Source organism: Odontesthes bonariensis, chromosome 24 (genome assembly GCF_027942865.1).
Source record: "Odontesthes bonariensis isolate fOdoBon6 chromosome 24, fOdoBon6.hap1, whole genome shotgun sequence".
Lineage (NCBI taxonomy): Eukaryota > Metazoa > Chordata > Actinopteri > Atheriniformes > Atherinopsidae > Odontesthes > Odontesthes bonariensis.
In genome coordinates, this window is record NC_134529.1 from 3,857,086 (window position 1) to 3,882,145 (window position 25,060).

At 40.9% G+C, this 25,060-nt stretch overlaps 1 protein-coding gene across 2 annotated transcripts in view; it reads left to right on the forward strand.

Moving 5' to 3' along the window:
- cnksr3 (cnksr family member 3) overlaps positions 1 to 25,060 on the forward strand; it is a 48,337-nt gene that overhangs the window by 11,930 nt on the left and 11,347 nt on the right. For both annotated transcript variants that reach the window (XM_075458821.1, XM_075458822.1), the window contains exons 2-5: positions 7,630 to 7,793; positions 17,299 to 17,501; positions 20,668 to 20,755; positions 23,907 to 23,948. In XM_075458821.1, coding sequence (XP_075314936.1) covers positions 7,630 to 7,793; positions 17,299 to 17,501; positions 20,668 to 20,755; positions 23,907 to 23,948 — 497 coding nt within the window. The remainder of the gene's footprint in view (positions 1 to 7,629; positions 7,794 to 17,298; positions 17,502 to 20,667; positions 20,756 to 23,906; positions 23,949 to 25,060) is intronic.

The following is a 25,060-nucleotide window of genomic DNA, read 5'->3' on the forward strand; positions in this document are numbered from 1 at the left end:
ACACTTTGTACATATATTTTTTTTATTATTTTACTTTTTATTACTTTATTGTATTGTTATTATTAGGGATGGGAATCGAAAACCGGTTCCCAGTGTTTCAATTCCTTGGAATCGTTTGGCAAGTTTGCAAACAATTCCCTTATCGATTCCAGTGGGCGCGAATGACGTCACCACGCAACGTTGCGTGGCGAGTCCAGCGCAGCCAGCAGCCAACAGTAAACATGGCGCCCAAGCGGTACAAACGCTCGACAGTTTGGTTACACATCCCTAAAAAAGACGACAACAGGGCAACTTGCAAAGTGAATATTTCACCAAAGGGAGGAAATACTACCAACATGCAATAACTATGAATGAATGATTAACGTCGGTGAATCTGAACCCAGCGACGTTAGCAACGTTAGCATGTCCTCGGCTAACACTGCAGGTAACTAACTAACTAACACTGCCTATCATGTTAGCACCAGAGGCTCAGAGCCAGAGGCTGGTGGTACTACCCCCAGTTCACCTCTACCTCCAGCTTCTCCTTTCACCAGAGCAGGAAGAGTTAAATTACCCAGGCCATGATAGACCAATGTGGACCTCACCGTTGTTGGGTTTGTGAGGTCATGACTCGTGTTACTTCTAAACTAAACAAAGTTGATGCTAATCGACCGGTTTGTTGTCCTTTTTCTCCAAATGAGAATCGATGAGGGAACCGACAAAGAACCGAATCGTTGAGCAGAATCGAAAATGGAATTGGAATCGTAAAAATCTTATCAATTCCCATCCCTAGTTATTATATATATATATATATATATTTTTTTTTATTATTATTGCACCAGACAGACCAGGCCAAATTCCTTGTGATTTAAAAATTACTTGGCGACAAAATCTTTTCTGATTCTGATTCTGATTCTGACTGTGTGTGGCTACTGAAACGGGAGAAGCTAAAGTACGATCGGCTCCTCCAGATGTGCGCAGCAACAACTGGATCTTGACTCCTGAAGTGGGCTGAGTTGCATCATGTCGTCTGATGAGCAGAAAGGTGAAACGTTTGCTGAGTGGAGGGAGACGCTCAGTCCTCTGGGTTTTTCTGGCCTGCAGAGGACAAACGTGAGACAACAACAAACATCCCAACAACAACAACAACAACAACAACAACAACAACCAAACGGTACGTGGCTGAAAGAGCCGCTGAGGTCACGTTTGGATGAAGGGAAAATGAACGACCGTGACGGCTGATCTCTCAGCTGATTCAGATTATTTAGCGGAGTGGATTTAGTTTTTCCGCTTAACCTCAGGACTGGTTGATGGAAATGTTTCCTCTCCCCAGAGATTTGAGCAGAGCGCTGAGCCGTGAGAGCTTGTGGTGAGAGTTTTTTCCACCCTGAGCTGCTGCTGCCTGTCAGTTTCCCACCAGGAGCTGAGCGACAGGAGGGCCAAAGGTCCAGAGACGTCTGCAAGTATGAGGCCGTGAAATGAACTTTTCCTGCACGTGTGAGCAAAGGAAACTCTGGAAAGGGAAGATACCCCATCCCTCAGCCGCCCATGTGACCTCTGAGACGTCCTCAGGGCAGATTTACTGAGTGACACCCGTCAACAACAGACACGTTTTGGTGAGCGTCGGTCAGGAATGTGCACTTTGATCGGCCTCCCGCACGCTTTCATGTTCAGTCGAATTCATTCTGTCAACAAACAGAACGATTTCAAAGTGGCTCACGGAGAGCAAACGGGTCCAAACCCAGATCAGAACAGGTGAACTCGCAGCTGATTAGATAAAGGTTTGTTTGTTTTTCTCTTTTTTTAACGATATTTACATCTGTTAGAATCATCACTGCGTTTCTAAGCTTCATAGCTTTTTTTATATTAAAGGGACAATGTGTAATTTCCTCCCCTATCTAGTGGTGCAATTTTATTTTGCAAAGTCGAATGAATTTGCTCTCTAGCGCCTCGCGTTTTCAAATGTGCGTTGCAACTTGTTGAACTACGGCAGGCGGTATGTGTCAAGATTCTCTTTTTCGCTTTTTTGGCGACGAGGATCCCTTCTCCTGTGGCGTGGCATAACTATGGTCTTCCATTGTGAACAAAAGTGCCGGCCGTTTATACCAGAGAATGTCTGATGGCGTAGACTGGCTCTGTTTATACCTGCGTGCAAACGTGACGTCAAAATGACGTCATTTCCGCTTGCAGGCCTGGCGTTGGGGAAAATGCGATTCGAAGTGCTTTATGTCCCTCTCGGCACTTCGTCGTTTTTCATAGACCGGAAGGACATGGCAGCCTCCATAGAGCTTGCCCGCTCTATGTAGATACAGACAAGTTATTCTTCACTCAGGAGGATAAGTGAGATTTTTGACAGAGATAATTTTACACCAATGAGGACTAATTTATGAATGAATATGTTGATTTGAGCTAATAAATTACTTAATTTATTACACAGTGTCCCCTTAAGTATAAAATAAGTTCTGTGTGCATTAAAGCCTGATAAATACGAGCCGTTTATTTAGTTCATTCACACTCACTTCAGCACAAAGTGTGGATTATTCTGCTGCCTTTTCCTCCCGTTTGGATGGAAACTTCCCGGCTGAAATGTGGCGTCTGCACCTGAGTGAGCAGCTGATCCGCTGCCAGCATCGGGACGTAAGCTCAGCGCAGATACTCTGACATCAGCACATCCTGCAGATTCAAAATGAAAACACGCCGTGTGTCGGCTGTGTGTTCGAGCTGCTGGGGAAGCTGCTCTGATGCCAGAAATCTCAAACCGCCCGGCAGTATATCAGTGATGGCTGCCAGAAGTTGGAGGCTCGGGGCCAAAACCCAACTGGAAACGTGGAATGGGAAAAATGTCTCGGCTGCAGCAGAATTTAATGACGGTTTGCTCACGAGAACTTTGAATCCGGAGCTGGATGTCGGCGCTGCTTTCAGCCATATTTCACCCTGACCTGAAAGCAGATCTGAACTACAGGAATCTAAGCATCTTTCACCCCTAAAATATGATTGTTCGAACAGTGTAGGAGCTATTTGTAAAGTTAGTTTTTGTTTTTTGGTTCTAGTTGTACATTTAATTAGCTAATTATGAGTAACTTTATTTAGATTAGATTTTTTGCTAATATTCCTTGTTAGTTATTTGTTTAGAATATTTTGGTAATTGGGTCACACTGGACACCTGGAGTCCCAGCATGCACCTGGGTGGGCCGATGTTTTTTTTTTTTTAACAGGGAAAAGGAGAGAGCAGCAGGTTTTCTTTGTTCTTTTGTTTGTTTTATTGTTTTGAAGTAAATCATCAGAAAACGCAAGAATTCATCTTGGACATTCATCTTCTTTTGCCTGCGTTAAACCACATCCCCCATGATGCATCAGTGGTCTTTTGATTTGGTTTGGTTTAAGTTTAATTTGTTTTTTATGGACAAACGGCCACTACAAAGTGAGGTGTGACCAGAATGGCATGTGTGGGGGGGCAGTTAGCTCATCTGGGGGGGCAGAAAACAATACCTGAAAAAAATCGGTGGAAAACCACGACTACAACTTCCAGCATAATAATAATAATAATAATAATAATAATAATAATAATAATAATAAAAATAGTAATAAATAAAGTAATAGAGGGGGGGGACACACGATAACAAAAAATAAATAAAGCTAAAAACTTTGCAGATATATGCAAGACACAAACAGAGATAATAAATCGTGGCCTTTTTTCTGGCCAGTTTTCTTTGGATGGACAGGGCATTTCTCAGGGGGGCAGTGCCCCCCCCCCAGCCCCCCCTGTAGCCACGCCCCTGCTACAAATGTTATGGAGCCGTGTTGGGGCTGAACAGAAGCTCTCTCAGAGGGTTTCTGCAGAGCTCCCTGCTGTACGTGTGGTCCTGCTTTCATCAGCAGGTGATGTGGCGCTCACGTGATGTTCAACTGTGCCAGCTGAGAGATTATGGGTCTCCTCTGGCAACGGTAACGTGATCCGGGACGTCTCCAGCTCATTCCTGTCGACCACAAACTCCCATCAGATGCCGGTTGAGATGTGTCGGAGCCGTTAGAGCTTCTGTCGTGGAGTTTAGTGGCACATGTTGCAGGGAAGGGAGTGGCAGGGACGTAATGTTCCTCTGAGAAATATTCAGTGTGCATCTGGGCTTGTTTCCAGGAAAGGGAGCAGCAACATGTTTTGTTGCAGCAGCTCGGCTCAGAAAATAATTGATCATTTATTCTTCTTGGCTTTTTGAGGGATCTGCACCAGTTTTTGAGTTAAAGTTGTTTTAGTTTGTTTAATCGAAGGCTAAAGGAAGGAAAAAGTGTCCGAACCTTCTGGATTTCCCAGGATTTCTGCATTTAATGCATAAAAACAGGCCCGACGTTCATGTAAATGTATCACCAAACACACCAGTGCCGCTCTCTGCAGGCTGGATTAGATGATGAAACTGGCACAGTAACGATCGATGTTGGATAATTAAACGGTTTCAGTTCATCAGTATTGAACATCTAGTTTGTTCTGCCCTCTTCTGCTCAGCCGGTTTAAGCTCTGGACTCTGGTTTGGCCAATCAAAACACATGAAAACATGCTGTTGCTTTACTTCTGCGCCCCCTGTTCATGATCTTACTGCCTTACTAAAGCCTCTCCGTTTCAGGCTGCAACATTTATCCTTTAATTTACTGATGCATGAGGGATTTCCTCACTTTCAGACCCCGGGAAGCAAAGCAAAGCCTCCATCATCGAGCTTTGGTGTGCTGTGTGCCTCTTTTCCTACATACTGTGCACAGAATGTGTCCCGGTGGAGTTCATCTGGTACAGTTTTTATACCAAAAGCACCCTTAAAACCCGCCTTTCTCAGCATCAGTGGTAGCATCTTTAAGCATCTTTGCTTTGGGGTTTCTGCAGGGAAATGGTGAACTGTGGCCACTCTTTGTTTCCACGGCAGCGGATGAACATCCCTTTGCCAGATTTGTGCATCTTTGTTCCTGTGAAAGTTGGTCCAAAACCAACCCAAACATTCTATATTCAGTTTTTTGTAGGGCTGGGCAACGATTAAAATGTTTAATCTAATTAATCACATGATTTCCCTGATTAATCACGATTAATCGCATTTGTACGCAAAATCCAAAAATGAATCCAAAAGTAGTGTATAGCTTTTAGCATTTAGTTTTATTTTAAATGTGCTGCCATATGAATGAAAGTGCCATAACATTTGTTGTGCAAACACACTTTTAACATCAGCATCTTTCTGTAGTTTTTATGTAGAAGCCTCGCTCCACTGTCTGTTTCCTTGAATGACTTGCTGCTATCAGTTGTGTGTTTTGCCTTTAAGTGATATTTTAGACTGGAACTACTACGCTGAGAAGACAATTCAACTTGGCAGTGTTTACAGATGACTTTGGTTCTGTCGACTCCGCCGTCTGGAAGAACTTTAACATGAAAATGGCCGAGTAAAAGTTCCGTACCCTTCTCCATGTTTGGTGGATCCGCCGGTTACTTTCTTTTCCTGTTCCACAGCAGACAGCAACAGACTTTTACAAAATAAAAGCCTGTGAGCAACAGACTTTTACAGAATAAAAGCCTGTGAGCAGCAGACTTTTACAAAATAAAATAAATAAATAAAACGGGTGGTCTGTGGCGTAGTGGCCTGAGCAGGTGCCCCATGTTCAGAGGCTATAGTCCTCGCTGCAGCTGGCCCTGTGCTGCATGTTGTTCCCCCTCTCTCTGCCCCCTGCTTCCTGTCTCTCTGAACTTTCCATTAAAGGCACAAAAACCCCCCAAAGTTTTTTTGTTTAAATTTTGTTAAAATTCATTTAATAACAAGTTAACTCGCCCAGCCCTAGTTTTTTGCATTATAAAAACTGTCGTCGTTGCTCATTTTAATCGTTATTTTGGACCCCAGAACGCTGTATTCTTAATACCAACGACGTGCTCCACAGATTGGAGGCTGCATTATCTATCATGTCAAAAATTCAACATTGAAGAGTCACATTTTAGGACCTAAATTGGTCAGAAAACTTAATCAACCTGTCGTTTGAGCTCTTAACAGCCGACAAACTGCAAATCTCAGCCGGTTCTAACTGATGGTTTGAACTTTTACAGATAAAAAAAAGAGTAAACAAAGCTGCTCTTTCCTCAGATTACACTCGGCGTGTTTCAGAGGAACGGTGTGAACACAGAGGTGACATCAGAGGTGACATCAGAGCGAGCGCCGACCATCTGTCGGCCGAACACACACACGGGAGCCGGAGTTTTAATGACCACATGCGGAGGCTGTTGTTGTTGTTCTCCGCTGTTCACACCAACTCAGGCATTCTGTCGGCCAGTTGCTGACGCCACGTGCTGCACAACATCTGCCATTTGGTGGAGGCTTGTCTGCTAAAGCTCTTTAAAAGTGCCGTGTATTTTTAGGCCTCCCCCAGTGAGAGTCAGAATACTCTTAATTTATTTCATGGGAACAGCTGAAAAGCCAGTTCAGACTCTGAATCTCGTGTCAATGATGTTTGATTCTATAATTATGTTCAAATATAACCTTTGAAGTTTTACTTTTGTATTGATTATGAGGCCCTTTTTGAATTTTGTTCATGTTTTTGCTCCATATGAGTGGAGACGCATTCATTCCTTCATTTATTCCACTCTTGCTTCATCCTGTTCAGGGTTCAGGGTTGTGGGGGCTGCTGTCTTCGGGCCATAATCAGGGAAATAAACTGAGAGCTTCTATAACTGGAGCACGATTGTATTTAAATTAGTTTAAAATGCATTGATGATATGCATATGCTGTAATTTCCCCCTCGGGGATTAATAAAGTATTTTGAATTGAATTGAATATGAACTTTTACGGTTCCATTTCCCCTAAAACATCTGTTATTCTCAGATGTTTACAATCCAGAAGAAGTAAAAGCCGCCTTTTGGTCCATTGATCGAGCCGGGAGGTCCCTTTTATCTCCCCCCCCCGTGGCTACTGTTCACAGACAGAGAGGTCAGAGGTCAGGGTTCAGGGTTGGGCTCGTGGTGGCGCCGCTGAAGCGGACGGCGTCTCGCTTACGATCACATGAAGTCGCAGCGATTTCAGGTGGCATAATAATAATAAATTTTATTTATAATGCACTTTACATTAACAATAATATCTCAAAGTATTCTGATCCTCATTTACAGAAGACCTCTTAGATTTTATTAAATTCATTTTAACATCTGGGTCAGTAACTAACCATCACTAACTGATCATCCCTGATAAGCTCGTGCAAAGTTCACCTCAGACTTTGTTTGCTGGCAGAGCTGTGTGAGCCTCAGTGAAACTGAATCATAACTACCTGATATTTACTTACATTACTTTATGTTTCGCCTTCATTTTGTGCAGAAACCAAAGTTTTATCAGAAATATCTGTCTCAGAGCTTCTGATCTCGATGAACGTGGGACTTTTTTTGTGTCTCGGACGGTTTAATTTTCCCAGAAAGAGGGAGGCGGACTCCTCTGGAGGAGTCAATATTGATTCAGCAGCTGTGTTTGCTGTTGAACTTGAATGAATCATAACAAAGCCGACCTTCAGCGAAACCTGCGATATTCCTCCCCCAAAGTGACGCAAGCCAAATGCAATGATGTAACAGAGCGAATAACAGCATTAAAATGTATCTGTGAATGAATATGTGAGTCGTAACGTGCCGTTCTGTCCGTCCTGTCCGTCCCTCAGGCCTGGACGACAGCCTGCAGCAGTACGTCCCGTCCTTCCAGGAGCTGCAGGTGGACGGGGAGAAGCTGCTCCGGATATCCCACCAGGAGCTGCTCTCCCTGGGCGTGGCTCGGGTCGGACACCAGGAGCTGGTGCTGGAGGCCGTGGATCTGCTCTGCGCTCTGGTCAGCCGCCACAAACGCCATCACTTCTTACACATTTACAGATTCTTACACATTTATTTTATACACATCACGTCCCTTTTGTAGCAGTTTGGTGTGATACCATGCGACAGTACCCACAGGGAAATTTGAAACAACACCGGAGGAAACCGGGACAGCGGGGTGCATTTTCACAGCGTGTTTAAAAGATGAAGCTGCTGTTACTTTAGTTCCTGAATGGAAAACTATCAACAAATCCCCTTAAATACTGAGGAAAACATCCTAATGAGGGTTAGGAAGAAGTTATCTGGAGCTCCTGTCATTATTTATAATTATTATTATTTATTTATCATAATAAGAATCAATAATCAATAATTATCATTTTATCACTATTTATTAATAATTAAATATTGATAATTTTTTGAGCTACTTGACTAATTTGAATTTCCCCCATTGGGGTATGAATAAAGTATTTTTCTATTCTATTCTTCTATTATTTATCACTAAGCCAGACTTATATTTTTATGTGTTTTTAAGTTGTTTGGTTGAGTTTTCAGTTTCTTCTCTGGCTCAAAGCTGCGTAGATTTGATTATATTCCATGGAGGTGTAGTTGGAAACCTTTCTGGACATTTATAAGCGCTGCCAGTGTTTTTTTTGTTTTTTTTTGGATATATTTCACCTTGGATTAAATGTTCAGGAGGAACTTTAGACACAACAAGCTGGATGACTCCACACTTTGCCCATTCCCAAGCAAACCCAGCCGTGCACATTTCAAACAGATGACATCACACGTTAGTTTGATGGAACTGCTTAAAGACGAATGATGTTTGACTTGTTCTGGATTGTGTTCCACATTGTTTTTATATCCATAATTCACTGGTCTCTCTCTCTCTGGGACTGCTGCAGACGCACATCTGCGACCTTTAAGCTGCGACCTCGAGTCGCTGTGAAGCTTTTCAGAAGCTCTTCAGATGAAATTAGGCAAGGCAAGGCATCTTTATTTATATAGCGCATTTCATACCACAGGCAACTCAATGTGCTTTACATAAAGACAAGGCATTTAAAAGAACAGCATAAAGGAGCAATTTAAAGAGAAGAAAAAAAAATAGAATAAAAATTAAAGCAATCAAAGAAGAGGGGAAAAAGAAAAATATAAACTCAACCATAAGCACACCGAAAGAGAAATGTTTTTAACCTGGATTTAAAAGTGCTTACAGTTGTGGCTGATTTCAGTTCTGCTGGTAATTTGTTCCAGTTGTGTGCAGCATAACAGCTAAAAGCTGCTTCTAAGGGTCCAGTTTGAACTCTGGGCTCCACTATCTGACCTGAGTCAGCAGATCTCAGAGCTCTGCTGGGTTTATACTCTGCTAGCATGTCATTCATGTATTCTGGACCTAAACCATTCTGTGATTTGTAGACGAGCAGCAGAACTTTAAAATCTATTCTGTATCTGACCGGGAGCCGATGTAAAGAGCTGAGAACTGGGGTGATGTGATGTGATCTCTTTGTTCTGGTTAAAACTCGGGCTGCAGCGTTCTGAATGAGCTGCAGCTGTTTGAGACTCTTTTGGGGGAGTCCAGTCAGAAGACCGTTACAGTAGTCAAGTCTGCTGGAGATGAAAGCATGAATCAGCTTCTCCTGATCTGTTTGGGACATGAAACCCTTCATTCTGGATATGTTCTTAAGTTGATAAAAGGCTGATTTGGTGACTGATTTGATATTATTGTTGAAGGTCAGGTCTGAGTCTATCAGCACGCCGAGGTTCCGGACTTGGTGTTTAGTTTCTAGAGACAGTGACTCAAGATGTTTACTGACAGCAAACCTCTTCTCTTTGTTGCCAAACACAATGACCTCAGTTTTTTCTTGATTAACTGAAGGAAATTTTGGTTCATCCACTTTTTGACTTGCTCTAAGCAGTCGCACAATGACTCTATAGGACTGCAGTCATCTGGAGACAGTGCCAGATATATCTGTGTGTCATCTGTATAGCTGTGGTAGTTGACTTTAGAGTTCTTCAGAATTTGACCCAGAGGCAGCATGTATAGAGTGAACAGAAGGGGTCCAAGAACTGACCCCTGAGGAACTCCACATGTCATAGCCACTCGATCAGATTGATTACTTCCAATGGTCACAAAATAACTCCGCTCCTCCAAGTAGGACCTGAACCATTCTAGGACTGTCCCGCTGAGTCCTGCCCAGGTTTCCAACCTGTTCAGCAGTATACTGTGATCCACAGTGTCAAATGCAGCGCTGAGATCCAACAGGACCAGAACTGACACCTTGCCTGAGTCAGTGTTCAACCTTATGTCATTTAACACTCTAATAAGAGCCTTTTCTGTACTGTGGTGAGGTCGGAAGCCTGACTGAAATCTGTCAAGGAGTCCACTGGAGTTCAAGAAGTTACTGAGTTGATTAAAAACCACTTTCTCAACAATCTTGGCTATAAAAGGAAGATTTGAGATGGGTCTGTAGTTGGTTAAAATGGAAGCATCCAATGTTGTCTTTTTTTAGGAGTGGCTTGATGGCAGCTACTTTTAAGGGTTTAGGAAACGTGCCTGATTGAAGTGAGCAGTTTATTATTTGATGTAAATCTGTTTGGACAGAGCTTACAATAGTTTTAAAGAAGTCAGATGGCATTGTGTCAAGACAGGATGTTGATTGTTTAAGATGCTGGACTGTTTCTTCTATGGTTTTTTGTTCAACTGTATTGAATTCTGACATCATAGTTGATTGATTCCTAGGTGGTTTTAAGGATTGCGTCATTTTATTATTTTGCTGATTTATGTTGATATTTAGCCTTATAGATTTGATTTTTTCATTGAAAAAACAAGCAAATTCATTGCTTTTTTCTGTGGAACAGAGTTCTGAAACTATCTGTTTTGGGGGGGTTGTCAGCTTATTAACCATAGCAAACAGAGCACGAGTGTTGTTGATGTTCTTATTAATCATTTCAGATAAGTGTTGCTGTCTAGCCCGGAGTAACCCGTGGTTAAAATTACAAAGACTTTGTTTGTAGAGGTCATGGTGAATTTGAAGTTTAGTTTTTCGCCATTTACGCTCTGCTTTCCTGCATTCTGTTTTCAAGGCCTTTACCATAATAGTGTTCCTCCATAGTGTTCGCTTTCTGCTCAAGATCATCTTATTTTTAACAGGTGCAACAGTATCCATGACATTTGAGATTTTCAAGTTAAAGTTATCTAAGAGTTCACCAACTGTCTCTGCACTCGCAGTTGATGACGTAGCTATAACTTCCACAAACGTAGCACTGGTATTCTCATTTATGTACCTTTTTCTAACAGACACACGGGTTAACTGAATGTTTGGAGTTAACTGTAAGTCAGAGAACACACAGAAATGATCAGAGAGCACCAAGTCCTTGATATCAACAGAAGAAATGTCAACACCTTTAGAGATAACCAGATCCAGTGTGTGGCCTCGAGTATGTGTGAGTCCGTTCACATGTTGAAGGAGGCCAAAAGTGTCAAGTAGAGAAACCAGAGTTCTTTGGCATTAGTGTCCATGTTATTGTCCATGTGAATGTTATGGCCCTGTCACACTGTTGCGTATGGCACTAGCGTATGAAAATTATCACTCATACGCTGGTATACGCTGACATACGCCAGGGGAACGTTAGGCATAGGTTGTATACGTTTCAAGCACGCAGGCATACGCTGGCATACGCTGAGGCAGAAATAAATTTTTGAACATGCTCAAAACTTTTGTGCGTATGGTTAATACGCTAAGCATACGCTAGGCATACGCTGAATACGCTAGAGGTACGATATAGGTACGTTACTGATAGGTCGAGAACGCTGGACATAAATTGCCATATGTTGGCATGAAGGTGTACCGTACAGCTAGCGTATTTATAGCCTCCGCCCGTCTGCCGCCTCCATCTCCGCCAGACGGGCGGAGATGGAGGCGGCAGACAACCGACGATTCACGGGAGCGGTCAGGAGGAGGAGTTGGGGATCTTGATCTCTCAGAAGCATGTAACTCATCAGCCGCAGGTGCATCAGGCACTTCAGCAGGTTTGGGTGAGAATGAGTCTTGTGTTTTTTTGCCTTTTCCTCGGCCCAGGGCCCGGGCAAACGACGATTGCTTCTTGGGAGGCACGATCGAGATGAATGTCTCGAGAGATGTTGATAGCGTCTACTGCAATAATGGAGCAATGTGGAAAGGCTGCTGAGTTAATGGCGTTGCCCCTGGCAACCAATAGCGTCTTCTGCCAACATGGCCGACCGGCCGACCGGAGTCACGTGACTCCTCATTCTCAATAGGCGCGTTGAAACGTACGCTGGGCATGCGCAGTTCATATGCTACTCATACGCTAGTCATTCTTTATTTTCAAGGACTTTTCGTGCGTATGATTAATTTTCATACGCAACTCATACGCTTCTCTCATACGCAACAGTGTGACAGGGCCATTAAAATCCCCAGTTATGATAAAAAAAGTTATAGTCAGTGCAGATAACTGACAGCAGTTCAGCAAACTCATCAAAGAAAGTTCCTGGGTATCTTGGTGGTCTATAAATGATTAGGAAGATAACTTTTGGATCCCCCTTTACTAAAAAACAGAGATATTCAAACGAGCTAAAATCACCAAGTAAAATTTCTTTGCACTGAAAGACTGATTTAAAAATGGCGGCAACTCCCCCGCCCTTCTTACCACTTCCACACTTATTGATAAAACTGAAATTTGTTGGTGCGGCCTCATTGAGAATGGTATCACAGCTACATTCAGTCAGCCATGTTTCACTAAGAAATAAAAGTCTAGATTATAGGTCATGATCATGTCATTTACTAAGAGGGATTTGTTGGCTAGTGATCTGATATTGAGTAGGGCTAATCTCGTGGAGACAACAGGTGATACTGGTGTGTTTCGGGGTTGACACACTATATTCAATAGATTGGTAGATTTAACTGAACCTTTTTTATTTCTCACCAGTTTGACCACTTTTCTGTTACCTGTCATCACAGGGATTGAAAAGGCTGTCTGAAATTAGAATAAACTCTCCTCAGTTTTAGCTAAATAAAGGTCCTAATCTTTTAAATTCATGAATCTGAGCCTTAAAGTTGCTTATAAAGTTGTCTGATAATGGTACCTTATACAGAGCCTTCATCTAAAGACAATAAATGAGCTCAATACAGTTCTTTAATTCTTTATCAGATCTCGAACTTTCATTGAGTTTTTACAAATTAAGACTCTTTTAAAAGTCTGATTAAAGCAGATTCAGACATGCAAACATGTGTTCAACAATAGCTGCATGCTTGAGCGTGCCAAACGTGTCATCCAGCTGTGTATCTGAGCTTAAACGAGCAAACGGCTTCATCACAGAACGGATCCTGGCCTGGATGCCAGAATCTGTTTATTCTACTGAAATGAGATGAAGAGCAGAGATATTTGATGGGCGAAGTCGATGATTATATACGGCAGTTGTTAGGGGGCTGCATGCACACGGTTTCTCTAGTAACGCGCTCTGGATTCAGAAGGGTTAAGGTTAGCGGGCTCAAACAGTCGGAGAAGCAACATGACAGCAGCTTTCTGTGCAGAAATAAACGTATAAAACGGGTTGAACAAACCTCAGTTATTTTCTAACCGAGCCACAGAGTGACTTGTTACTGTAATGATCAGAATACAGGTGCATTTTTAAATAAATAGCTGCAGCGAGGACTGTAGCCTCTGTACATGGGGCGCCTGCTCAGCCCACTACGCCACGGACCACCCCTGTTTTATTATTTATTTTAGTATTGTAAAAGTCTGTTGCTCACAGGCTTTTATTTTGTAAAAGTCTGCTGCTCACAGGCTTTTATTTTGTAAAAGTCTGCTGCTCACAGGCTTTTATTTTGTAAAAGTCTGCTGCTCACAGGCTTTTATTATTGTAAAAGTCTGCTGCTCACAGGCTTTTATTTTGTAAAAGTCTGCTGCTGTCTGCTGTGGAACAGGAAAAGAAAGTAATCGGCGGATCCACCAAACATGGAGAAGGGTACGGAACTTTTACTCGGCCATTTTCATGTTAAAGTTCTTCCAGACGGCGGAGTCGACAGAACCAAAGTCATCTGTAAACACTGCCAAGTTGAATTGTCTTCTCAGCGTAGTAGTTCCAGTCTAAAATATCACTTAAAGGCAAAACACACAACTGATAGCAGCAAGTCATTCAAGGAAACAGACAGTGGAGCGAGGCTTCTACATAAAAACTACAGAAAGATGCTGATGTTAAAAGTGTGTTTGCACAACAAATGTTATGGCACTTTCATTCATATGGCAGCACATTTAAAATAAAGCTAAATGCTAAAAGCTATACGCTACGTTTGGATTCATTTTTGGAATTTGCGTACAAATGCGATTAATCGCGATTAAATCAGGGAAATCATGTGATTAATTAGATTAAACATTTTAATCGTTTCCCAGCCCTAGTTTTTAGTTTCATGCTGAACTCGGAAACATTCACTAAGCCAGATGTTCACAGCACCTGCTTCTGCTTTACTCGTATCTAATTTAATCTTCAGCCTGGAAGTCTTTCACAGCTCGATATATCCGTGGCCGTCTTCTAGTGACCTGGTGGTAAAACTTGTTTTTAAAGATCACCACACGTCCTTCTGCCGAAGCCCACCAACATGACGCGTCTGCCAAGACAGTTCTTGCCTGAACCGGTTCCAGTTTTGAAAGCCACACAGAGCGGCTCAGTCAGCTGTTTCTGAGCTGTGACTGTCTGCGTCCCGGTGAAAGGGAGGATTTACAGTCCGTACTGGGGTTTAATGGTGTGACTGGACTCAATGGGCTCCAGCGGCCTTTTGAAATGGAGACTGACACTCTGTTGTCACTGCTGACAAATGGTGGGAATAAAAGCTCCGAGAACAGCAGACACTTATCGGTCGCCATCACTGCAGCTTCTGTTTCATGTCGACTCGCATTCATTTATTCTTCTTTCAGCCACAGATTATCTGACAGGCATTTAATTAATCTGCTTACAGAGGAGAGATGTTTAACGGCCCGAATAAAGCAGAAGAAACATGCCTGTCACTATATTTAATCATAACATAAGGAATGATTTACATAGTTTGGATGTGACATCACAACAAAACAAAACAAGTGGCTACGGCGCACATTGTTGGCTTTGAAGGTCAAGAGATGGGGATATTATTTTGAGGATGAAGCAAAATGTCCTGTTCTGTGTTGTGTAGCAGGAAACAGATGTGGTCCCTCCCACCTGTAGCCCCCCACCCTGACTCACACACACACAGCATGCAGAGGATGATCCGTCACATTTTGTTCCCAATGATCAGTTTTCCATCCGAGTCTCGTTCAGCTGAACATGTGACGCTTTTTCTCGGCTGAGACCAAAACAAACCGCAGCTTTTTTAATTCTTATTTACAGTCGGAGAACACGAAGCCGACACATGTCCCAGACGCAGACACCGTCTGTCTGCTGCAGCCTTGTGAAAGTTTACCTCCACAGAGAACCTGAAGGTCACACATTTTAAGCCAGAATGTGGGAGGTTTAAAGCCTAATTTAACAGGGAGCATTGTGATGATAATCGGCAAAATAGTTGTATTTCCTGCTGTTTACTGTCTGTTGGACCAAACAAGACAAATTAAAGGAATTAAAGCAGAATTTCTCACTGTTGTCTAGAATATTATTAAAAAAAAAAGTTGGATTTAATGGGTAATGAAGCTGAGTTGCAGTCCTTTATCAGCTGCTACTCATTTATCTCGGTTTTTAGCTTTTTTAGCGTTATCTCACAGCGTGGTCGTGTTTTATTGATCTGCAGACCTTAAATCTGCTGCAAAGAGAGAAAATGTACAAAATAAATCAACTTTGTCCATCGTTTGGAGATGAATGAACCCGTCTGCGTGTCGTTGTCGGGTTTGTTCTCGGCTGACGAAGCCTTTCATAGGTTTTAACTAACTAACTTCAACCATTTTAAGCTTCTTCTCCAGATCCTCGGATATTTACTTAATTTGAATTTATCTGCTTCCACATGTTTCATCTTAAATAATCAGGAGTTTTGACAGATAATGAAACTGGCTGCTTTGTATTCTCTGTTTTATAAAACACAACAGCAGCTTCTTCTTCTCCAAAAGGCCAAACTTCTGCGGCTCGTTTCACACCGTGCATCTGTAGCTTGAAGGGCCCGGTCGTGTTGTTTCTGACAGGACTTGACAGTTTTAGCTGTAGCGTGAGGTCAGGTGTGATGTTTGGTTAAGGTGGAGAGTTATCTTCGACAGGTGGAATGTTGCTTTGGCTGCAGATGTTTTCTTTTGGCTCTGAGCGTCATCAGACATCTGAGCCGCCCGAGGCGAGCCGGCGCGTTCACACCGCCAGCTGACTGACAGACTGAATTACAGCGCCTGCTCAGGGCTGTGAGGGACGGGTTTGATCACCTGCTGTCATTAATTGGTTTTTATGACAATCAGACTTCATGTCAGCACATGTTGTGGTTCAGCAGCTTCTTTCTTCATCCTCCCAAAGAGTCCAGCGCAGTGAACCCTGTTCGGGTCGTTTCTCTGCAGTTTGAGGGAAGATGCCATGGAGGGAAAAGTGTTATGACTGAGAACGTCACCATGGTTACTGGTCTGTAGGAATGTGAAAACCACAAGGGGGTCAGGGCGTGTTTAGTCAGGGGTCAGAAGAAGCTAAATACTCTCCTTCATATCCTCCCGTGTGTGTTTTGAGTTTGATGAAATCTCCATCTGGTGGTGTCCTTTTTTTATTTATTTAGTCATTTATTTATTTATTTATTTATTTATTTAGTCATTTTTTATTATTATTATTATTATTAGTTAGTAGTAGTATTTTTATTAGAATTGGTATTATTGTTGTTGTTAATATACAACCATTGTAAATATTATTTATTTATTTATTTAGTAATTTATTATTATTATTATTATTAGTTAGTAGTAGTATTTTTTATTAGAATTGGTATTATTATTGCTGTTAATATACAATCATTGTAAATATTAATTATCTATTTATTTATTTAGTAATTTATTATTTTTATTATAAGTTAGTAGTAGTATTTTTATTATAATTGGTATTATTATTGTTAATATACAATCATTGTAAATATTATTTATTTATTTATTTAGTAATTTATTATTATTATTATTAGTTAGTAGTAGTATTTTTATTAGAATTGGTATTATTATTGTTGTTAATATACAATCATTGTAAATATTAATTATTTATTTATTTATTTATTTAGTAATTTATTATTATTATTAGTTAGCGGTAGTATTTTTATTAGAATTGGTATTATTATTGTTGTTAATATACAGTCATTGTAAATATTAATATTTATTTTTTATTATTATTATTTTTGAGCTACTTGACTTATTTGAATTTCCTCCATTGGGGGATGAATAAAGTATTTTTCTATTCTAATCTATTTAAAGTAAACCTGGGGGGGGGGGTCCGTAACCTGGGTGATGTCACTGTGATGTCAGCAGAAAGTGAGCCGTGGTTTTGAGTTTTGTTCCAAAGCAGATTTCTGCATGTCGTGTTGCTTTCTCCGTGTTTCTGACAGAACTACGGCGTGGAGTCGGACCACCTGAAGACTCTGGTGGGGAAGATGAGGACGGCGCACCACAGCCTGAGCGGCGCCGTGTCGCAGCGCAGGAAGAATCCCACCTACCAGAACAAGAGCTCCCACCAGCCCTCCAACGAATTCCTGACCGCCGTCGTGGAGCTGATCGGCGCCGCCAAGAGTCTGCTGGCCTGGCTGGACAGGTGGAAATATGCACCGTCAGCAACGTTTAACCATGAAAACGCGTTCACATTTAGCTTCAAACGGTTTAAAACCCCAAACAGTTCTGCTGCACATCACTTAAACCTGATCGATGGGATGTTTGAAGGCTTTACTTGGAATGTTGTCAGCAGATTTATTGCAGATGAATGGATTTTAAACACTTTAAATGCAGCTGTGTAAACCAACTCATGTACACGGCATAAACTTAATCATCCTTTAAACGTTTGAGTCATGGGAGGAAAGGTGTAATTCCAGCTTTTATGAAACGACTCATCTAAGGGCCTCTCATGTTTAAATCTGCAGGCCTTCCAGTAGCCTTAATTTTCCTTTTTCATCCTGGCTTTATCCTGGTTTTATCCTGGTTTTCAGTCATTAAGCCGATCATTTTGTGTATTAGTTTCCGTGGTGTCGGGTTTAGATGCTGCTCTTTTAATCACAAGCTCCATCTAATGTTCCTAAGCTCAGCCTCCTCGTCTCCTCTGTCCCGAAGTCGTTAACAAACCAAATAAAATGCACTTAGAGAGGAGAGGATTGAGGAGATGTGAGAGCGCCGTGAGGTTTTAATCCTCCACAGTAAACTGAATTAGTAGTAAAATATGAGCATTAAGTCATCTGATAAATCAGTAGTTTACAACAAATCGATTTAATTGTGTCTCTCGTCCTATTCATCATTTCCAAACCTTCCAAACTAATCTGTCTAAGGTTGCACGCGACCTGACGTCTGAGTACAAGACTTCTGTGATCTTATAGGCTGCCTGAGAAGGTTTTACGGTGTGGTGGGAATGTAAGAACCCGACCAGATGAACCCCCCGCGGGGCCTTCTCCCTTTCATCACTCCTCCAGAAAGAGTCCTCTGACAGGAAAAGCTCTGATGCAAGCTTGTTAAACAGGAATATTTGTTCATTTTCTTGTTTTCTGTGATGCTAAATTCTGTTTACCCCCGTTTTTTCTTGCATTATACTCCTAAATATACTAATTTATTGTTAGTGGTGTCGATTGTAGACTGAAATAAACGTTCGTTCCGTGGCATTAGTCGATCATAAACGGTGAAAACAGCTGGTTTTGACTTATTTAAATATTAATTGAGGTCATCAATCAATCAGAATCTACAGTTCTTTGACTCTCTCTTTAGATGGATATAGCTGATATCAATCCAACACATTAGATACCCTTTTAAACAGCTTTAAGGGTTTTATACGGGGTATTACTGTAAACTGCAGCTTGACCGGAGGCAAACAACCAAGGGGCAGTAATTCCAGTTCTTGTGTCAGCTTGAAGACATCACGATGCTGATGTCCATAACTCACCTGACATCTGCGGGACCCTCAGGAAAGCACCCGAGGCCAGATTTATGTTCAATCCATATTAACGTATCGCCTCCGAGCCTTCTGGAGTCCAAAGTTAATGAAAATGTGATGAAAAATCTAGAATTTTACTAGCTTTCTTAAATCAGCTATCCAGCTCGTTTGATGCTTTTGAGCTCGATTTATGTGCTGGATTTTTAGGGGGGGGGGGGGCTCTACAAGCATAATCTGATTACAATTACTAATAAAGTTACTGTAATCGGTTACAGTAACTTTATTGTAATCTGATTACAATTACCAATAAAGTTATTGTAATCGGATTACAATAACACAATAATTACAATAATAGTTAAAGTTAAAGTTAATAAAGTTACTGTAATCTGTTTACTGTAATCTGACTACTGTAACTTTATTACTGTAATCTTTTTTACTGTAATCTGACTACTGTAACTTTATTACTGTAATCTGATTACTGTAACTTTATTACTGTAACCTTATTGCAGTAACCTGATTACTCTGACCTGATTACTGTAACTTTATTACTGTAATCTGACTACTGTAACTTTATTACTGTAATCTGATTACTGTAATCTTTATTACTGTAATCTGATTACTGTAATCTTTTTTACTGTAATCTGACTATTGTAACTTTATTACTGTAATCTGATTACTGTAACTTTATTACTGTAACCTTTTTGCAGTAACCTGATTACTCTGACCTGATTACTGTAACTTTATTACTGTAATCTGATTACTGTAACCTTATTACTGTAACCTTATTACTGTAATCTGACTACTGTAACTTTATTACTGTAATCTGATTACTGTAATCTGACTACTGTAACTTTATTGCTGTAACCTGATTACTCTGACCTGATTACTGTTACTTTATTACTGTAATCTGATTACTGTAACTTTATTACTGTAATCTGATTACTGTAACCTTATTACTGTAATCTGACTACTGTAACTATTACTGTAACCTTATTGCAGTAACCTGATTACTCTGACCTGATTACTGTAACTTTATTACTGTAATCTGATTACTGTAGCTTTATTACTGTAACCTGATTACTCTGACCTGATTACTGTTACTTTATTACTGTAATCTGATTACTGTAACCTTATTACTGTAATCTGATTACTGTAACTTTATTTCTGTAACCTTATTGCAGTAACCTGATTACTCTGACCTGATTACTGTAACTTTATTACTGTAATCTGATTACTGTAACCTTATTACTGTAATCTGATTACTGTAATCTGACTACTGTAACTTTATTACTGTAATCTGATTACTGTAATCTGACTACTGTAACTTTATTGCTGTAACCTGATTACTCTGACCTGATTACTGTTACTTTATTACTGTAATCTGATTACTGTAACTTTATTACTGTAATCTGATTACTGTAACCTTATTACTGTAATCTGACTACTGTAACTATTACTGTAACCTTATTGCAGTAACCTGATTACTCTGACCTGATTACTGTAACTTTATTACTGTAATCTGATTACTGTAACTTTATTACTGTAACCTGATTACTCTGACCTGATTACTGTTACTTTATTACTGTAATCTGATTACTGTAACCTTATTACTGTAATCTGATTACTGTAACTTTATTTCTGTAACCTTATTGCAGTAACCTGATTACTCTGACCTGATTACTGTAACTTTATTACTGTAATCTGATTACTGTAACCTGATTATTGATGTCCTTAATGAAGATATAAAAGGTCAACCTGTCTGATGTTTGAGCTTTAAAGCTCTGTGAGCATCTAAATGTGGATATAAACGTGTAATATGTGCCCTGATAATGTTACTCTCTTGTGTCAGGACTCCCATGACGAGTGCCAATGACTTCACATCCACCAAAGGCAGAATAATCCACCTGTGTCTGGAGCTCACCTCCACCGTCCAGAAGGTCAGTTATGCCCAGATATACATCTCTGGCTCCTCCCACTCCCAGGAAACTTAACGGTTCCACCGTCTTTAACGTAATCTGAGTGTGAGACTCTGTTTGGAAAATGTGTTTCATCAAAGATGCGACGCAGAAATGAAGAAGCTTTGACCGTTATCGTTGAGCTGAATCAGATAACATCTGCTTAGATGTACAAAGTCCTTTCTGATGATGAATCTCTTCCAAAACAAACTTGTTTTATGCACATTTCTCTACATCATGAAAGCCATGGTTAGACTGTTGTTGCCCCGCCCATCAGGACCCGCTGTAATCTACTTACCACCGTGGGGTTTCCATCTATTGTTGGCGAGCCCACTCTCCTCTGGAGGGGACGGGCAGCATTGTGAGGATCGTGTTCTTTGATTTCTCCAGTGCTATTAATTAGGGCTGGGCGAGTTAACTCGTTATTATCGCATTAACTCGTTAATTATTTAACACCGATAAATATTTTAGTTTTTATTTTATTTTAATTTTTTTGTGCCCTTAATGGATAGGAAAGTTCAGAGAGACAGGAAGCAGGGGGCAGAGAGAGGGGGAACGACACGCAGTTGGACTCGAACTGGGGCCAGCTGCAGCGAGGACTATAGTAAAAGTCTGTTGCTCACAGGCTTTTATTTTGTAAAAGTCTGTTGCTCACAGGCTTTTATTTTGTAAAAGTCTGTTGCTCACAGGCTTTTATTTTGTAAAAGTGTTGCTCACAGGCTTTTATTTTGTAAAAGTGTTGCTCACAGGCTTTTATTTTGTAAGTCTGTTGCTCACAGGCTTTTATTTTGTAAAAGTCTGTTGCTCACAGGCTTTTATTTTGTAAAAGTCTGTTGCTCACAGGCTTTTATTTTGTAAAAGTCTGCTGCTGTCTGCTGTGGAACAGGAAAAGAAAGTAATCGGCGGATCCACCAAACATGGAGAAGGGTACGGAACTTTTACTCGGCCATTTTCATGTTAAAGTTCTTCCAGACGGCGGAGTCGACAGAACCAAAGTCATCTGTAAACACTGCCAAGTTGAATTGTCTTCTCAGCGTAGTAGTTCCAGTCTAAAATATCACTTAAAGGCAAAACACACAACTGATAGCAGCAAGTCATTCAAGGAAACAGACAGTGGAGCGAGGCTTCTACATAAAAACTACAGAAAGATGCTGATGTTAAAAGTGTGTTTGCACAACAAATGTTATGGCACTTTCATTCATATGGCAGCACATTTAAAATAAAGCTAAATGCTAAAGGCTATACACTACTTTTGAATTCATTTATGGATTCTGCGTACAAATGCGATTAATCGTGATTAATCAGGGAAATCATGTGATTAATTAGATTAAACATTTTAATCGTTGCCCAGCCCTACTATTAATACAAGTTAGCATAATGAACAATACTGCTCACCTCATTATAAAGGGATCAAACAGCTACGGGCATTCAGCCAGAGGCTTCTTCAGCTCTGTTGAAATGAGGAGTTTAACTCTTAAACACAAGATTCTCAACTCTTCAGCATGAGTTGAATGTGATGGAGTGAGATGTTTGAAAGTTACAGGATCTTTGGATCCTTCGGTTTTTTACTCGCACTGAGACAAACATGCAGCTGAATATTTCTGCTTTATCTCAACCAGGCATTTAAGGCAGTTTTTATGGTTTGACTCCAACAGACACGGAAAGACTTCTCTCTGCTTTCCTCCGCCACTTCCTCTCAGATGCTCAGTTTGAGCTGTGGCCGCGGATCTGGATATTTTTTGCAGCGTTTCACCTCCCTGCGTGCGCCTGCCGAGCTTTTCTGGGGCGTCTCCCGGCTGCGCTGTCATGCAATCATCCCGTCAGCCTTTTTTTACGGCGCGCTGTTATTTCTCCGACCACAGGAGGAATCCTCTGTGTCTCTGGGAGGCGTTTGTGGTCTCCTGAAGGCTGTCATTTCTCAAATATTTGTTTTCCCGCTGATTGCTTTCTCATCTTTTTCTCTCCAGTCCCATCAGTTCACCACACTCGCAGCTATTCTGAAAAGGAAAGTTCCCACATTTTTGATTTTTCCCAAACACTCGAGACGCTCGTTTTTCATCTGGATCGACACGTTTTATCAGCTTCACAGGAAAGAAAACGATCACTTTGTAAAGTTGCAACTTAATTTTGTGTGAATATAGGGAAAAATCTAATAAAATGCTGTATTTTTTTATAGGTCTGGGCGAGTTAACTCGTTATTATCGCGTTAACTCGTTAATTATTTAACACCGATAAATATTTTATTGCGCATTAACGCAGGTTTTATTATTTTAAATTTAAACAAAAAATTTGGGGGGGCTTTTGTGCCTTTAACGGACCACCCCTGTTTTATTATTTATTTTATTATTGTAAAAGTCTGTTGCTGTCTGCTGTGGAACAGGAAAAGAAAGTAATCGGCGGATCCACCAAACATGGAGAAGGGTACGGAACTTTTACTCGGCCATTTTCATGTTAAAGTTCTTCCAGACGGCGGAGTCGACAGAACCAAAGTCATCTGTAAACACTGCCAAGTTGAATTGTCTTCTCAGCGTAGTAGTTCCAGTCTAAAATATCACTTAAAGGCAAAACACACAACTGATAGCAGCAAGTCATTCAAGGAAACAGACAGTGGAGCGAGGCTTCTACATAAAAACTACAGAAAGATGCTGATGTTAAAAGTGTGTTTGCACAACAAATGTTATGGCACTTTCATTCATATGGCAGCACATTTAAAATAAAGCTAAATGCTAAAAGCTATACACTACTTTTGGATTCATTTTTGGATTCTGCGTACAAATGAGATTAATCGTGATTAATCAGGGAAATCATGTGATTAATTAGATTAAACATTTTAATCGTTGCCCAGGCAACTGATAGAATCATTATAAAGATCAGTTTCGGGTTGTAATGTCTTTAAATCCCCACATTTTTCAGGAATTCAAACTGTTTGTTCAACTAACCCTTAATTTTCAAAGATAATTCGTTTCACTCACAGTTTTATCTTTTTCGTCTTATCTGATAAAACAAAACAAAGAAGTAGCGACCGCGTGTCGCTGGCTGATTGGGTCCCATTCTGGTAAACAATAATGAGTAAAGTGCACGTATTTGGGTTGTGTGTTCATGACTCAGAGTCTGTGTGTCTCTTTAATTGCAGGACTGCACTGTTTATGAGATGGAGGAGAAGATTCTGGAAGTGGTGAGTACAGCTTCTTCTTTTTGATCCGGCTCGAATGCCTAATCAAAAGCACAAAGTCTCTGAAACCCACATTTTCTGTTCCTGTCCCACGATGCTCAGTGTGTGTGTGTGTGTGTGTGTGTTTGTGTGTGTGTGTGTGTGTGAGGCGGCTGGTTTGTTTACTCAGCTCAGCAGCGTCCCGTTCCTGTCTTAGATAACACTTCCTGTTGGTAACGGCGCACAGCATCACGTGACGTGCGCTCACTTTCCTCTTTGTGGCTGTCTGATGGGACCCTGTGTCCTTCTTATGAGACCCTCACTTTCTTGGTTTGTCACAGGAATAAAAAACAAAGCTGGAAAATGTCATTTTAAATCTTTTTTTAGCAGCAATTGGTCCTCGTTTATCAACTGAAATCAGGCCGTTGCTGATCACTGCATCTTGTAAAAGTCTTTAGCTACATGTAAGAAACACTTTTCCTCTTTTGTATTATTCATGAAAGTAACTTCTTATTTAACATATTTAAAAAGCTTACTTTTATATCGGCCGACCTTCCTTCAGTAGGCTGCTGGGAACCTTTCTTTCCTTTGTTTTTCCCTTTGTTTTTCCCTTTGATTCAGCATGTTGAATAGGCGCCGGGCCTGTCTTTGAGTCCACGGTTTCACCCGTTTAGTGCAGTTTATCCTTATTTTTCCTTCTCTGCTTCTTCTTAACGTTCTCACCAACTTTACCTCCAAACTACACACATACGACGAGCGAACTGCGATGGTTTTCTGCTGGTTTCCCTTGTTGGACACAGAAAACAGACCACCGGCTTGGTTTATAAAAGCTGTTGAGACTATAGGGATGGCATTTGATAAGATTTTTACGATTCCAATTCCATTTTCGATTCGCATGAAATAATTAAACAGAAATAATGAAATAAACAGGTCGATTAGCAACAAAGTTGATGCTAATCGACCATCTACTTTTAAAGTATTGCAAGTTGCCCTGTTGTCGTCCTTTTTTTAGTGAAGTGTAAACAAAGTTTTGAGCGTTTGTACCGCCTGGGCGCCATGTTTACTGTTGACTGCTGGCTGCGCTGGACGTCATTCGCGCTCACTGGAATTGATAAGGGAATTGTTTGCAAAATTGG